The sequence below is a fragment of the Cheilinus undulatus genome, linkage group 4 (assembly GCF_018320785.1).
Source record: "Cheilinus undulatus linkage group 4, ASM1832078v1, whole genome shotgun sequence".
Lineage (NCBI taxonomy): Eukaryota > Metazoa > Chordata > Actinopteri > Labriformes > Labridae > Cheilinus > Cheilinus undulatus.
In genome coordinates this window covers 1021243-1037873 of record NC_054868.1, presented here as the reverse complement: position 1 = coordinate 1037873, position 16631 = coordinate 1021243, and the positions used below count along the sequence as shown (strand labels likewise).

The 16631-nt window shown below is 38.8% G+C and overlaps 1 protein-coding gene across 1 annotated transcript in view; it reads right to left on the bottom strand.

Moving 5' to 3' along the window:
• Positions 1-966: 966 nt before the first annotated feature.
• The window catches only part of LOC121509045 (potassium voltage-gated channel subfamily H member 1-like), an 85824-nt gene continuing 70159 nt past the window's right edge, over positions 967-16631 (bottom strand). The window contains exon 11 of the mRNA XM_041786243.1: positions 967-3288. Within this exon, the coding sequence (XP_041642177.1) occupies positions 2443-3288 (846 nt within the window). The 3' untranslated portion in view covers positions 967-2442. The remainder of the gene's footprint in view (positions 3289-16631) is intronic.

Below are 16631 nucleotides of genomic sequence, written 5' to 3'. Positions count from 1 at the left end.
TAATGCCATTGTTGCCCAGTCTCTTTCTGATTGTTGAATCATGAACTCTGACCTTAACTGAGCCAGTGAGGCCTGCAGGTCTTTAGATGTGGTTCTGGGTTCTTCTGGGACCTCCTGGATGAGTCGTCCATGTTATCTTGGAGTCATGTTGGTAGGCCGGCCACTCCTGGGAAGGTTCTCCACTGGTCACAGTTTTCTCCGTTTGTGGGTAATGGCTCTCAGACTGATATACGTAAGTGACTTTGTGTCTCATCGGTTCTTGAATTTCTTTAGATGGTTCCATGATGTGTTATCATCGTTTAAAACTGACATTTGTATTTATCAGGTTATCTCTGTCTAAAGCAGTGTTAGTCAACCCCGCTCAGCCACAATCTAAGTGGTGAAACGTGGCAAAAAAGGGTTAAAGTGGCAATAAGATAAGTTAAAGGTGGCAAAAATGGTCAAAAAGTGACAAAAAAAGTGGCAAAACTGAGTGAACAGCAGCGTTAATTTTGGCAGCTATTTTAACTTAGTCTAAGTCTTTAAATGAAATGCATTTTAGTTTTAGTCACATTTTAGTCATTTCTACCCTTTTCAGTTTTAGTCCATGAAGGTCCTCACATTTTAGTCTTTACTTTTAGTCACTCTGCTAAACCTGGGGTCCCTGCTTTCTACAGCTGAGAGACAGAATAGATACAGATGTATTGTATTTGACAGATTTACCCACAGTGGAGAAATATCACAGATTTAGAATGTCTGACGAAAACTACATTACATTTTAGACTAGTTTTAGTCATCACAGATCTATTTTTGTTAGTCTCAGTCTAGTTTTAGTCATCACAGATCTATTTTTGTTAGTCTTAGTCTAGTTTTAGTCATCACAGATCTATTTTTGTTAGTCTCAGTCTAGTTTTAGTCATCACAGATCTATTTTTGTTAGTCTCAGTCTAGTTATAGTCATCACAGATCTATTTTTGTTAGTCTCAGTCTAGTTTTAGTCATCACAGATCTATTTTTGTTAGTTTTAGCCTAGTTCTTGTCATGGAAAAAAAGGTTTTAGTCATAGTTTTAGTCGCCGAAATTAACACTTGTGAACAGAGGAAAAAATTGAGAGAAAAGGTGGAAAAAATGGGTGGTGCAGTGAATTTGTTATAGGTGGCAAAAATGATCAAAAAGCGGCAAAACGAAGCAAAAATTAAGACAAAGTGACTTAAATGGGTACAAAGCAGAAAAGTTGCAGAAATGAGAAAAAGAGGCATTTAATGACAAAGAGCAGCATAAATGGGGGAAAAATGGCAAAAAAAAGAAGTTAAAAAAATGGATTAAAAGTGGGGAAAAAAGGTGAACAAAAATTGCATTAGAAATTGCATTAGCAATAGAAATATACAGACAAAAAAGGTTGACAATTAGCTGTGTAAGTGCTGGAAACAGACTGAGTCAGGTCAGGTCAAAGTTTCCCTTTTTTAAGGTTTTCTGGGGGAATAGTGATTGAAACAAAAAATAATAAAAGAGCCACGCATTGAGTATCACCTTCTAAAATTAAACTAGTTTGATGATCTGGAACATTTAAGCATGAGAATAAGCCAAAAAAAAAAAAAAAAAAAGAAATCAGGAAGGGGAAATACTTTCTTGCAGCTTTGTAAATGAGAATAGACTATTGTTTTGTTCAAACTTGCAGATTTGCTTGTATCATTTCGGGAACATAATTGTGTCTTAACCCGTCGTCTGGCTGGAACGAAACATCAACATCGGACACATTTGGCGCCTCATTTTTACCTCACTGCATTTCATCTTCTCTATTCATACCAGATATAAAAATGCTACCAATCCCCAACATCAGACTTCTCCTAAAGTCTGGAACCACAGTGGTTAGTCTGCATGAATCCCTAATCCAGGTTCTTGGAGTAAAGAGCACTGAAGTCTGGTGAGTTAGACTCTTACACCAAAACCATCAAACTTGGTCGTTATTTCCCCAATCACACAGACTAGCATCATCAACGGGATCGTCTCTGACTCCTATCGGAACTCTGGAATTACTGAGAACCTTCATGGACTCCATAAACAACCCTGGCTCTTCTAAACCAGTGCATACACTAATGACTGGACCAAGCAAACCCACCAAATCAAATCCTAACACACTTCCTGTCATCACAGTGCCAGAGTCCTGTAAGAACAGCGACGTTAAAGCCATCTTTGATTATTGCCGATATCATACGAAGGTCTGAAGGCTCCAAACCTTCAGGAGGACCAAAGGTGCCTCAGTGACTGCCATGTTTTGCTCTGTAGTCTCTGGTCAGAGTAAAAATCAGCCCTCTCATTTAGATTCACATCGGTCTCCTGGACTGATGCTACGTAGTCAAAGTGCTTTAGCTATGATATCGTCCTGGACCACACTGCGGTCAGAAGCTCCTCTCTGACACTAGAAATCTGAACGAGTCCAGCTCTTCTCCCCGTGTTTCCAGTTTAGGAGAAGCTGTCCTTATCAGAGTCCGGAGAGGGGGGCCTGGAGATCTCAAAGAACGATCCAGAAGACTTCCTGGACTTGAGAAGCCGCAGCATCTCAGCCAGCTGAGCCTCCAGCGCTTCCATACGGCTGTTCAGAGACCTGATGTCTCCTCTCAGCTCTTGTTTCAGCTCCAGGAAAGACGCTTGCAGGCTCTGCTCTGGAATCGGACAGAAGACCCTCTTCTCCTCGGACTGGACCGGGCTTTGCTCCTGTGGCGTTCTAGCCCCGCCCACATTGTCCAGACGGAGGTCGCTTTTTGTGATTCCGCTGTCACAGGAGTCCGTTTTCTTGAGGGACATCTCGTCCTGAGATTTAGTCCTATCGGGGAGCGTCTCCATGGACTCGGCCTTGGAGACGCTGCTCCAGGACTCGGCCTTCACGACCGATTCCTTAAAGCGACCCCAGCCTTTAGCTTTCGGGGGTTCTGCTGATTTGCAGCCAACCAGGTTTCCGTTTTGCGTGGCGGGAGCGTGCAGCATGACCCTGCTGGACGTCCTGGTAGAAGAGGAAGCAGTAGATGTGGAGGTAGGGGGCGTGGCTGGACTCTCTGTTACCATAACGATACTGGTGGAGGCCAGGACCTCCGGGCTTCTGGCCTGCTCCAGGTGAACGACACCTTTCTCCACGTCACCGCCAACCTGAGCGACACGCTCGGAGGCGAGGCGAGCCTCCCTCTGCTGCCGGAAACGCTGGAAGAGTCGTCTGACCGGGTGATCCGGAGGGAGGTTCAGAGGAGCCTCGTTCTTCCTCTTCAGCATCTCCTCCTCCTCACGCTTCACATCACTGATCTTCCTGAAGACGATCTGCAACAAGAGAGGAAACCAGAGGACAATTAACCAACAGGCTGAGGCGGTTTCACCCCTACAGCAATACAGCGTCATTTAAGAGTTACTCTTCACTGTGATTTCATTCAAGAAGTGAGACTGCTATTTATTCTAGATTTATCTCACACAAAATGAAATATTTCAGACTCTCTGGCTTTAATCTCAACAGTTCAACTCACAAAAATCAAAAACCCTCTATCACAAACATCAGTCCAAGAAAGGATTTATGATGCAGAAACGACCTTCTGGTAAATTCTGCTCATTTATCTCTCAGTACTTGGTCGGGTCTCCTTTTTCATGAATACTGCATCTATGTGACGTTTCATGGAGCTGATCAGACAAGACAGCCAACACTGACATCACCACAAACACACCATCCCCACTGTGGCAGCATCATGCTGAGGGGATGCTTCTCAGCAGCCGGCCCCAGAAGGTTGTATGAACATTTCTGATATTTACAGCCAATATTCTGGCTTTAAAAAGATATCAGCTGTGAATATTGGCCACATGACCAAGTAAGTCAATGGAGTTTTAGGCTAGACCATCAGACTTACATCAGCCAACTCGACACTTTAAAGTCGGTTTAAGGACTGAGCTGTGGGAGACTCCATGGCCAAGAGGAAGAAAGTTCTTTGGTCTGATGAGACCAGAATGGAGCTTTTAGATCATCAGACAAGACGCCAAACACTGACATCACCACAAACACACCATCCCCACTAGGGCTGGGCAATTAATCGCAAATTAGATTGAATCGCAATATGGCATGCCGCAATTTTTAAATCACAGACAGTGCAATATTTCTTGAACCTGAAACGTGTCAAAATACCAGTTTGATACAACTTTTTTATTCTTTTTTTATACTTTATACCAGTGTTACTCAACCCTGCTCAACCAAAGAGCCATTTTGTTGAAAAATACCTTTGCAAGAGCCACAATCTAAGAGGTGTAAAGTGGCAAAAACAGCTTGAGGTAGCAATTAAAAGAATTTAAAGGTGGCAAAATGGTCAAAAGCAACAAAAATGGGTGAAAAGGGGCAAAAATGGGGAGTAAAAGTGAAAAAAAGGTCAGAAAGTAGCAAAAATGGGTGAGAAGTGACAAAAAATGAGTTACAGTTGGCATAAACTGGTACAAAAGTGGCAAAACTGAAAAAACTGAGTGAAAATGACTAAAATGGGCAAAAAGCAGTCAAGGTTGGCTAAAATAGACAAAAACTAGGAAAAAGTGGTATTTAATGACAATAAGTAGCTTAAATGGGTGAAAATGCAGAGAAAAAGGGTGAAAAGGGGCAAAAATGGGATAAAAGTGGCAGAAAATGGGTAAAAAGTTGCAAAAAGTATAAAAACAGGGCCAAAAATGTAGGGAAAAAGTAGTATTAAATGGCAAAAGATAGTCCTAATAGGCAAAAATGGGCAAAAAAGTTGGAAAAACCGTGGTATTCAATGGCAAAAGGTAGCTTACATGGGTGAAAAGTGAAGAAATGGGTGAAAAAGTGCAAAAAAGTTTCCCTTTTTTAAGGTTTTGTGGGGGAATAATTAAAATGAAGACATAAAAGAGCCACACGTTGAGTATCACTGCTTCATTATTAAAACCTTCAAGTATCTTTTTTATTTCATTTTCAATAAGATTTAGTAGCCAAAATCACAGAGGGATATTTTTTTTCTAAATAATAATCGCATTTCAAATTGCAATATTGCAGGAAAAAATTGCAATTAGATAATTTTGGCAAATTGTTCAGCCCTAATTCCTACTGTGTAGCACGCTGGTGGCAGCATCGTGCTGTGGGGATGCTTCTCAGCAACATCACACTGTGGGGATGCTTCTCAGCAGCCGGCCCTGGAAGGCTTGTAAATGTAGAGAGGAAAATGAATCCTGCAGGACAATCTTATTCAGTCTGACCGAGAACTACGGCTTAGAGAATATTTATTTTCCAGTTTCCATGATTGATTTATAAAATCAATAAAAGTGTTAAACATCCAAAGGGATGAATACACCTATAGGCGCTGTTATATCAGTTTTCTAATTCTAAATGAGGGGATAAAGATCCTTATCAGAGCACATCTGGGTCTGGTAGTCCTGTGTTCACACTGACCAAATGAAGTGGAAGCATACCTGGACCAAACGTGACCCCCCCCCCCCCCCACCCCCCCACACACACACACACACACCTGTCTTTGTAAAGCTTTGCTCCTTTTTTACACCAATGATCAGGAAGTTTTGTAAATTCTGACCATCTCTGCATAAACTCAGCTCTTTATCACCACGTTCACATGTGAAATGTCTGACTGAGGGATCGTTAGCTGACGAGGCGAGGCTGTCCAGGTGTGATCACCTCTCACTGCTGAGGCTGCAGGTGGTACAGGAAGTGAAGGTAAAGTTACAGCTGAGCCGGCTGTAAAATAATCACATGAACTTCTGTAACAAGCATTAACGTCGGGGGGGCGCTGACCTCTGACAGCAGAGTCGTGGCGTGTCAGAGCGACAGAGAGGAGCGGCCATGTCATCAGTATGTTGCACCAGCAGCCAATCAATGAGCTCCTGACCGGCTGAAATTGGCTGGTGTGGATGAGGCGGCAGCGGCGGACGGGTCTATCAGAGAGCTCTCAGATGAGATGAGAACAGAGACGTGAGAGAACTGTTAATGTTCCCCTGAGACAAACACTATAAATCAGAGCGTGAACACAAACTCTACAGGGAAAGAACAACGATCCCTCACCTTCACCTCAAAGCTGCACGAAAAACAGCTTCTGTTCACCTCATTTCATGTGCAGGACCACAGAAGTGGAAATTTGGCCACGTTTGAGCTTGTGCCTAACTGAATTATACTTCATAGTTTCAGCACAAGGTGGCACTACCATGCGAATTCTGTAAACAAACATTTTGACAAGAAGAATTGATATGATGTGTTTTCTTGTGACTTAACTGAGACATGTTAAAAATATCGGCATTCAAAAAATAACAGCTTGTTTTCTAACTCCCTGATAGGTTACAACAGCAAATAGCAGCACCAATAATATTCCAGGGGCGGAGCCAGTGGTAGCTAAGGCTCAGTAGGATGCCCTGAAATCTGAATGGTGTCCCTAAAAACCTGGAAATGACCGTCTATTTAACTTGTCACCTATCAAACAGCATTTAGCACAGCGGCGTCAAACTCAAGGCCCGGGGGCCAAATCCGGCCTGTGGTACAGTTACACCCGGCCCACAAGGTCAAATCATATTTTTGTTATAACAGCAGTATGAGCTCTGCAAATTTACTGCAGAATAAAAGTTAACTTGAACCATGATGGTTTAAAATATATTTAAGTCATAAAATAAGAAAAAGTAAAGAGCAGAAATAATTAGATTTAAAGTCAATTTTTAATTCATTTTAACTTTTTCATCTCAAATTTCAACTTTTTTAATTCACAATTTAAAATTTAAAGTCATATCATGACCTTTAAACTCATGCTTTTGAATTTTCTCATGTTTTTACCTTTTCAACTCCTAATTTTGACCTATTAGACACAGATTTAAATATTTTGTCTCATACTTTGACCGTTAAATCAGATTATTTTGAATTGTATCTCTTAAAACTCACAGTTTCGAATTTATCACATAGATTGACCTTTAACCCTCATCATTTTGACATTTATTTCAGTTATTTTTTTAAATTTTAGAGACATGATTTTGAATTTTATAATCTAACTTTTAAAACTCATGATTTTGAATTCTATCTTGTATTTTTACCGTTAAAACTTGTTATCTGGATTTTTATCTAATATTACGACTTTTAAAAATCAGGGTTTTAAGTTTCTACCTCATATATTAATCTTTTAAAAACATTATTTTGACGTTAAATGTTAGTGTTTTGACCTTTTAAACAAATTATTTTGTCTTTTATCTTTGAATTTGATTCTTTAGACTAGTCATTTTGACTTTTTAAAATCTCAGAATCATTTATTATCAGTGCTACGTTTTTTTCCCCCATAATTTATCACTGGTGAAAATGAGGTTGACAGTTAAAATATTGACCCTGTTCAGCCCTCAGGTTGGGCCTAAATTCAGAATTTGGCCCCTATTAAAGTGGCCCTAACATCTGGATATATTTCTGTTGGGCCCTCAGTGGAACAGTCTGGACCCCTGTTGTAGGGGAACCACAATACTTTCTCTGTTTGAAGGAGTGACGGGACTCTGGAAATCAGCGGGGGAGGGTAAAGCCTGAGTCCCTACCCCATCCTGTCAACATAAAGAAGCCTTTAAAAATGTTGTTTTTTCCTCAGCCTGTCTCAGAGAAACTTTCAAACAAAGTGAATTAATCAGCAGAGTTTTGTCCGCTTTGACCCAAATCGGTGTTTTGGTTCTGACCCAGGATTAAGAGTCTCCCACAGTCGTCGGTTCATCTGCTGCTGAGCGAGATGTGAGGCGGCTCTCCGCTGCAGTTGGCGGGTTTGGAGGTGAGAGCTGCCTCGGCAGGTCGTTTCTCTTCTCGCCTTCATTATTGCACAGCCAAGCAGAACAGGACACGATGGCTTTCACATCGATTTACAGCTGAGAGAGCGAGGGGCTGAGAGACTAACCAGCAGAGAGAGCGAGAGCAGCTGATCACCAACATCAGGGCTTCAAACGCTCGCTTTTGTCTTACAGGGGAGTCTGAACAGAAACAATAGGGGTAAAGTTTAAGCTTCATTTAAAACCACAGGCTGCATAATCATAGACGTAAGGCCACCGCCATGTTGGTTTAATGGAGCAAGAAGAGAACATGTTTGTAGAAGGAGGGAGGGATTCACCACCACTAAGTTAAAGCAGAATGGTTGATTCTGGAGATGCTGATTGGCTAATTTACTCTCTCATTGTCTCAGAGAAGGAGATCCCACAATAGCTTATGACTGGTAGGGTCTTCAAAATCAATTAGCCACAAGATCTCAGAAAGCAACACATCATGGACCCATCTAGAGGAATTCAAGATCAGATAAGAAACAGAGTCACTGACATCCATCAGTCTGGAAGGGTTACAAAGACATTTCTAAGGCTTTGGGACTCCAGCCAACCACGCTGAGAGCCATTACCCACAAACGGAGAAAACTGTGAACAGTGATGAACCTTCCCAGGAGAGGTCGGCCTACCGACACGACTCCAAGAGAACATGGACGACTCATCCAGGAGGTCCCAGAAGAACCCAGAACCACATCTAAAGACCCTCAAAGGCAAGGGTGAAATGTTTTTAGCTCTTTGAAGACATCATCTTGAAAGGTAAGGATGGAATATTTTTACACTTTGAAGACATCCTCTTCAATGGCAAGGGTGAAATGTTTCAACATTTTGAAGCCAATATCTTCAATGGTAAGGGTGGAATGTTTTCAATGCTTTGAAGACATCATCTTTAAAGGCAAGGGTGGAATGTTTTCAATGCTTTGAAGACATCATTTTTAAAGGCAAGGGTGGAATGTTTTCAATGCTTTGAAGACATCATCCTTAAAGGCAAGGGTGGAATGTTTTCAATGCTTTGAAGACATCATCTTCAAAGGCAAGGGTGGAATGTTTTCAATGCTTTGAAGACATCATCTTCAAAGGCAAGGGTGGAATGTTTTCAATGCTTTGAAAACATCATCTTCAAAGGCAAGGGTGGAATGCTTTCAATGCTTTGAAGACATCATCTTCAAAGACAAGGGTGGAATTTTTTTAACACTTTGAAGTCATCATCTTTAAAGGCAAGGGTGGAATATTTTCAATGCTTTGAAGACATCATCTTCAATGGCAAGGGTGGAAGATTTTCAAAACTTTGAAGACATATACTTTAAAGGCAAGGGTGGGATGTTTTCAATGCTTTGAAGACATCATCTTCAAGGGCAAGGGTGGAATGTTTTCAATGCTTTGAAGACATCATCTTCAAAGGCAAGGGTGGAATGTTTTTAACACTTTGAAGACATCATCTTCAAAGACAAGGGTGGAATTCTTTTAACACTTTGAAGTCATCATCTTTAAAGGCAAGGGTGGAATGTTTTCAATGCTTTGAAGACATCATCTTCAAAGGCAAGGGTGGAATATTTTTAAAACTTTGAAGTCATCATCTTTAAAGGCAAGGGTGGAATGTTTTCAATGCTTTGAAGACATCATCTTTAAAGACAAGGGTGGAATTTTTTTAACACTTTGAAGTCATCATCTTTAAAGGCAAGGGTGGAATGTTTTCAATGCTTTGAAGACATCATCTTTAAAGGCAAGGGTGGAATGTTTTCAATGCTTTGAAGACATCATCTTTAAAGGCAAGGGTGGAATGTTTTCAATGCTTTGAAGACATCATTTTTAAAGGCAAGGGTGGAATGTTTTCAATGCTTTGAAGACATCATCCTTAAAGGCAAGGGTGGAATGTTTTCAATGCTTTGAAGACATCATCTTCAAAGGCAAGGGTGGAATGTTTTCAATGCTTTGAAGACATCATCTTCAAAGGCAAGGGTGGAATGTTTTCAATGCTTTGAAGACATCATCTTCAAAGACAAGGGTGGAATTTTTCTAACACTTTGAAGTCATCATCTTTAAAGGCAAGGGTGGAATATTTTCAATGCTTTGAAGACATCATCTTCAATGGCAAGGGTGGAATATTTTCAAAACTTTGAAGACATATACTTTAAAGGCAAGGGTGGGATGTTTTCAATGCTTTGAAGACATCATCTTCAAGGGCAAGGGTGGAATGTTTTCAATGCTTTGAAGACATCATCTTCAAAGGCAAGGGTGGAATGTTTTCAATGCTTTGAAGACATCATCTTCAAAGGCAAGGGTGGAATGTTTTTAACGCTTTGAAGACATCATCTTTGAGGGGAAGGGTGGAATGTTTTCAATACTTTGAAGACATCATCTTCAAAGGCAAGGGTGGAATGTTTTCAATACTTTGAAGACATCATCCTTAAAGGCAAGGGTGGAATGTTTTCAATGCTTTGAAGACATCATCTTCAAAGGCAAGGGTGGAATGTTTTCAATGCTTTGAAGACATCATCTTCAAAGGCAAGGGTGGAATGTTTTCAATGCTTTGAAAACATCATCTTCAAAGGCAAGGGTGGAATGCTTTCAATGCTTTGAAGACATCATCTTCAAAGACAAGGGTGGAATTTTTTTAACACTTTGAAGTCATCATCTTTAAAGGCAAGGGTGGAATATTTTCAATGCTTTGAAGACATCATCTTCAATGGCAAGGGTGGAAGATTTTCAAAACTTTGAAGACATATACTTTAAAGGCAAGGGTGGGATGTTTTCAATGCTTTGAAGACATCATCTTCAAGGGCAAGGGTGGAATGTTTTCAATGCTTTGAAGACATCATCTTCAAAGGCAAGGGTGGAATGTTTTTAACACTTTGAAGACATCATCTTCAAAGACAAGGGTGGAATTCTTTTAACACTTTGAAGTCATCATCTTTAAAGGCAAGGGTGGAATGTTTTCAATGCTTTGAAGACATCATCTTCAAAGGCAAGGGTGGAATATTTTCAATGCTTTGAAGACATCATCTTTGAGGGGAAGGGTGGAATGTTTTCAATGCTTTGAAGACATCATCTTCAAAGGCAAGGGTGGAATGTTTTCAACGCTTTGAAGACATCATTTTCAAAGGCAAGGGTGGAATGTTTTTAACGCTTTGAAGACATCATCTTTGAGGGGAAGGGTGGAATGTTTTCAATACTTTGAAGACATCATCTTCAAAGGCAAGGGTGGAATGTTTTCAATACTTTGAAGACATCATCATCAAAGGCAGAAAATGTAATGTTTTATAAGCTCTGATGACATCATCTTCCAAGCCAAGGGTGGGATGTTGGAGAGGCTGGGGTGTCGGGGCCTTTTCCCCTCCCATTTTGTTAAATAGTCGGCCATAGCTGAAAACTTTAGAAAAGGACAGTCAGCATACAGGGTTGTTGGTATGTAGAACAGTGGCAGGCCTTCTCTCCTCCTCATCTTCAGCTCTCAGACTTAAATCCCTTCAGATCAATGAGTCTAGATCGGTTCTTTTCCCATCGTCTATCTTGATCTGTGCTCGGCTGTAATGGTCTGTTAACCTCATTTTCTTTGTTTTTTCCAACACTTGAGTCGTCTGATGTTGTTTCAGAGACAAATGTGACCTGACTCGCCGTCGGTGCCTGAATGGTGGCGTTTGATCGGAGCGTGACAGCAGACAGACTGATCTGGAGCCAGTCAGGCCATGTTAGCTGTGAGGCGTTCACTGACTGTGGGATGTTGTGAAGTGCATCTCCACGTGATTCCACTGCCAGGAAGGAGCTTTACTGTGCTGAAGATGTGGATTTACTGTGGAAGGAAGGAAATGGTATTTTATCGAATTTAAAGAAGTTATATGGCAGCAGTGGTGGGAAGATGTGAAGTACGAATAGTTCATTTTTAGTTTATTATAATACCCTTAACTTTCACAGCTTCCCTCGTACATTTTTACACAAATATCTGACCTTTCTGCTCCCAGATTTTTCAAAGCATACCAGTTAAAATGATTTTAAAGGGCTAAGTGAAAATAAGACTGATTTCAGAGTTAAAGTTTAATCTAAAGAAAGGCTGATTTGGAAAGGTTGATGTTATAATACAGAAATCTCAAACTCTGATATTATTCTAGAAAAACCCAACCATGCTGAAGCCTGTTTGCTATCACAATCAGGAGACCTGGGCCGTTCTGTCCTGACTAAAACTACAGGTGGACCATGATCAGGGATAAATTTAGCGTGTATTGAAAGCAGACGTGAAAGTGAGTGGACTTTCAGCTGTGGTCAGGTGTTTCTGGTTTCTAGTTTCAGGTCAGACTTTCTGAAGATCTCTTCCTCTTTTTAGAGGTTCCTGTTTTTATTCCCAAGTAGAGCCTCAACAATTTAGCAGTGGGTAATTTCTGTTCAACCCTCAGTACTTCAGAATTATATTTATTTATTTATTTATGGTAGGATACAGAGCACATTAACCCTTAGAGGTCCTCTGGCTATTGTGCCATTTTGTTAATTTTCTTTTGAAAAATAAACCACTCAGAAAATGTGTAACATGCTCGTGTTTGGTATTATCTTTCTCAGCACGACCTCAACTTTATAAAATGAAAACTATATTTTTAAGTTTAATTTACTGTATTAGATATAGAGCCTCCAAACGCCCCCCCCCCCCCAAAAAAAATTGATTTTTAAACATTGTTATTTAAAACAATATATTGTCATTTTTAAAAAGAAATTAAAATATGCTAATGAAAACATACCAGTGCCAGTTCTGTACAGCATGGTCCGCTGTCCCCTATGTTTAACATGACTTTTTATATCAAATTAAAATGACCATATTTCCTGTTTTACTCTGCCTATCAACACCAAACAAAAACTGAAACAAAGCTTAAAAATCATTTTTTCCACACAAAGTGGCTGCAATGCAAATGTGGCTTTGTTTTCATGCTGTCATGTGACAAAAGTAGCACATGATGAAATCACACCGGTGTGATCGTGGACTCCTAAGAGCTACTGAACATGGACTTGTAAATGTACCAGGTTGTAGCCAGAGGCTCATTTCCTCCGTCATCCCTGGCAGGTTGATGCAGATATAAGAGTCAACATCAAGTCTGGGTATAATAAAAATAAACATTAATATTATACAATATTATACAAAGACCCACATATAACAGTACGGCCTTAAAGTGGTCTAACAGAGCTTACATTACTGCTTTTATTTATTTTATTTACATTACTAAAACTCTGTAGAACCAAATATTTGGCTTCTGTTAGCAATAAACAATCCTGACGGATTTCAATGTTAAAACTGTCTAAAAAAAAGAGAGACTGATTTTATTTCACAGCTCTGCAGGTAAACAAAGAACAGATATCCAAAAACCTAAAACATTAACATTTGTTAACACTGAAGAAGTTTCTTTTTTATTTCTTAACATTTTCTGTTTTTGTGAAATTCATATTTCTATGTTCACATATTTAAATTAACCGTTCTATTTACTTTGACTTATTACTGAATATTTTTCTGGAGTATCTGAAAGGTCCATGATGTAGAATTTTCTCACTAAACTTTCTAAATAAATCTAAATAAATCTAAATAATCTCACCATCATATATGATCTATAGAAGGCTGTTAACTTGAGTCTGCTCCTCCAGGGAAGCTTCACTGTACCGGGGCTAAAAACTGCTACTTCTGTGTTTACTGTGATCAATGCTGTGTTTATTATAACGGACTAAGTTCAATTTTCAATTTCAATTTGCTTTTTTGGCACGAACAGATCAGTTACTGCCAGAGCAGTGTAAAAAATAAAAATGCATTTAATATTTACACATAATATAAATGTACATATTAAATAATTCCACATATAACCACTGTATAATGAAGTAAATCTGATTAATTAGATAACAATAAGACTAAAAAATAATACAAATAAAAATAAAGAATGAAAAAATAAATAAATGAAATGAAAATATATAAGTAAAATTCAGTGTGTTTGTTTGGAAGAGACTGATTACCTTACACATTATCACATTAACACACATTACAACCTGCATATTAAATAATCCCACAAATAATCAATGTCTAATGAAATCAATCTGATTAATTAGATAAAACAATAAGACAAAAAAAAAGAAATAAAAATAAAGAATAATAAGATAAAATAAAATAAAATAATAAATAAACAAATAAATAAATAAATAAAATAAATAAAATTCAGTGTGTTTGTTAGAAGAGACTGACTTGTTGTCTTGGGAGCCGGTCTCTTTAAATCTTTTAAAGTAGACTGAAGGTGTTGGAGGATGATGCTTTAAGGTTTTAGATGTTTCTGGCTGATGACTGTGAGCTCTGTGACTCAGGATTTCCTCCATCGTGTCTATAACTGTTATTTTTCATGGCTCTAACTCTCATGGTGCTGCTGCCTGCGTTGGCCTGGACACTCTTGTAAATGAGATTATTGATCTCACTGAGGTTCTCCTGGTGAAATGAAGTAAAATAAAATAAATAAATGAACAATCTGTCCAACCTAGAGTTGATCTGAGTTTTTAATGTCCTCTCTGGTGTGTTAGTATCTGATCTCTCTTTAAACCAGAGTTTCTCTCTGACCTCCTGAATCTAGAACCATGGGGGGATTTACGTTCCTCTGACATGACCAGGAGCTCCGCTGTGTGACTGAATGGATCTCTGATGAAATCAGTAAATCAGTACATTGATCAGAGCTGCTGATCAATAAAAGGTTTTATTAAATCGACCTCTCAGAGGTCACAGGATCAGTCAGACCTGCTCCTGCTCAGAGGAAGAAATAAAGACTAAAAAACCTCTAATTCTTGTTTTATTGTAATGCAGGGGTGCCAAACTCAAGGCCCGGGGACCAAATCCAGCCCGTGGTACAGTTACACCCGGCCCACAAGGTCATATCATATTTTCATTATAACAGCGATATGAGCTCTGCAGATTTACTGCAGAATTAAAGTTAACTTGAACCATGATGGTTTAAAATATCTTGAAGTCATAAAATTAGAAAAAGTAAAGAGCAGAAATAACCAGATTTAAAGTCAGGAGCATGGGGTAATACATTTGTGTTTTTAGTTCATATTTTCAATTCATAATTTTGACTTTTTCATCTCAAATTTCAACTTTTTAAATTCACAATTTAAAATTTCAAGTCATATCTTAACCTTTAAACTCATGCTTTTGAATTTTATCTCACGTTTTTACCCTTTCAACTCCTAATTTGACTTTAAGTCCAACATTTTGACCTTTTAGACTCAAATTTAAATATTTTGTCTCATATTTTGACCCTTAAAACAGATTATTTTGAATTGTATCTCTTTTTTGACTTTTAAAACTCACAATTTCAAATTCATCTCATATTTTGACCTATAAAACTCATGATTTTGACTTTTATTTTATAATCTGACTTTTAAAACTTATGATTTTGAATTTTATCTTATTTTTACCATTAAAACTTGTGATTTGGATCTTTATTTATGTTATGACTTTTAAAAATCAGGGTTTTAAGTTTCTACCTCATATATTAACCTTTTTAAAACAATATTTTGACTTTAAATGTCAGTTTATCTCTGAATTTGATTCTTTAGACTAGTCATTTTGACTTTTTAAAATCTCAGAACCATTTATTATCAGTGTTAAGTTTTTCTGTCCCAATAATTCATCACTAATGAAAATAAGGTTGATGGTTAATGGTTAAATCTTGACCCTGTTGGGCCCTCAGGTTAGGCCTGAATTCAGAATCTGGCCCTGCTGTGACTGAGTTGGACACCTCTGTTCTAAGGTATCATTTATTAAATTCATACCTTTGATTCTTTCCTGTTTGTACGTTTTTTCAGTACTTCTGATTCCTTCTTTGTTGATCGACCATTATTGAATTTATAAAATCAATAAAAGTGTAAAACATCTGAGGGGGTGAGTACTTTTATGTGCTCTCTATTTGCCGATATATCTACCTCATAACATCCCTAACATAGATGGCCAGTAACAGAGGGCCCAGTCCTGATCCTTATATTCTGTATTTACAGTATCTCAGCGTTAACCGTGTCTGACTGGACAGTGTGGGTTCTACCAGTTAGAGGGCAAACCACCCAGCAGCATGGCTGTAAAAACCCAGAGGCTTCAGACGATCCAATAAGACGCTGCGATCCACTGTCACATGGAGAAATGATCCATCGACGTTAGTGACGGGCCGTAAAAAAGCATCAATAACATCCACAGTGGAACGGATCCGTGCAGTCTCATGGGTTTAAACTTGTTCAGTTTTATCGCACAAATAAGGCGAAACTGATGCCAATGACAGCTCAACCTCTCAGGCAGGTTTGCTAGGGCAGTGGTTCTCAACCTGGGGGTTGGGACCCCCTTGGGAGTCGCAGGACACTGAGAGGGGGTCTCTCCATTCTCTAAAAAAACCCACTAAGAATATATTTTTAATTACACTGTTGCCACTGTACACAAATTATGTTTTTTTTACCCCATTTCATCATTTTCCCCACCAATTTTAACATTTTTTTTCCATTTAACACCTATTTTTGTCAGTTTTAACTCTTTCCACCATTGTTTTTTCTGCCTGTTTTTGCCATTTCTGAACCAGTTCTTGCCTCTTAAGCTTAATGTTGCCTCTGTTGACCCATTATTGCCACTATTAACCCCTTTTCCTACTTTTTACGCCCATTTTTTTTCCCATTTTGACCACATTTCACTATTTGATATGTCCATTTTTGCTAGTTGAACCAGTTTCTGCCAATATCTGCCTATTTTTTCTTTCTCAGTTAACCTTTGTTGCTAGTTTATATCAATTTTTCATCCCATTTCACCAAATTTCCACCCATTTTTTGCTTATTTTAAGCCATTCCAGACACTTTTTTAACTCCCTTTTACCACT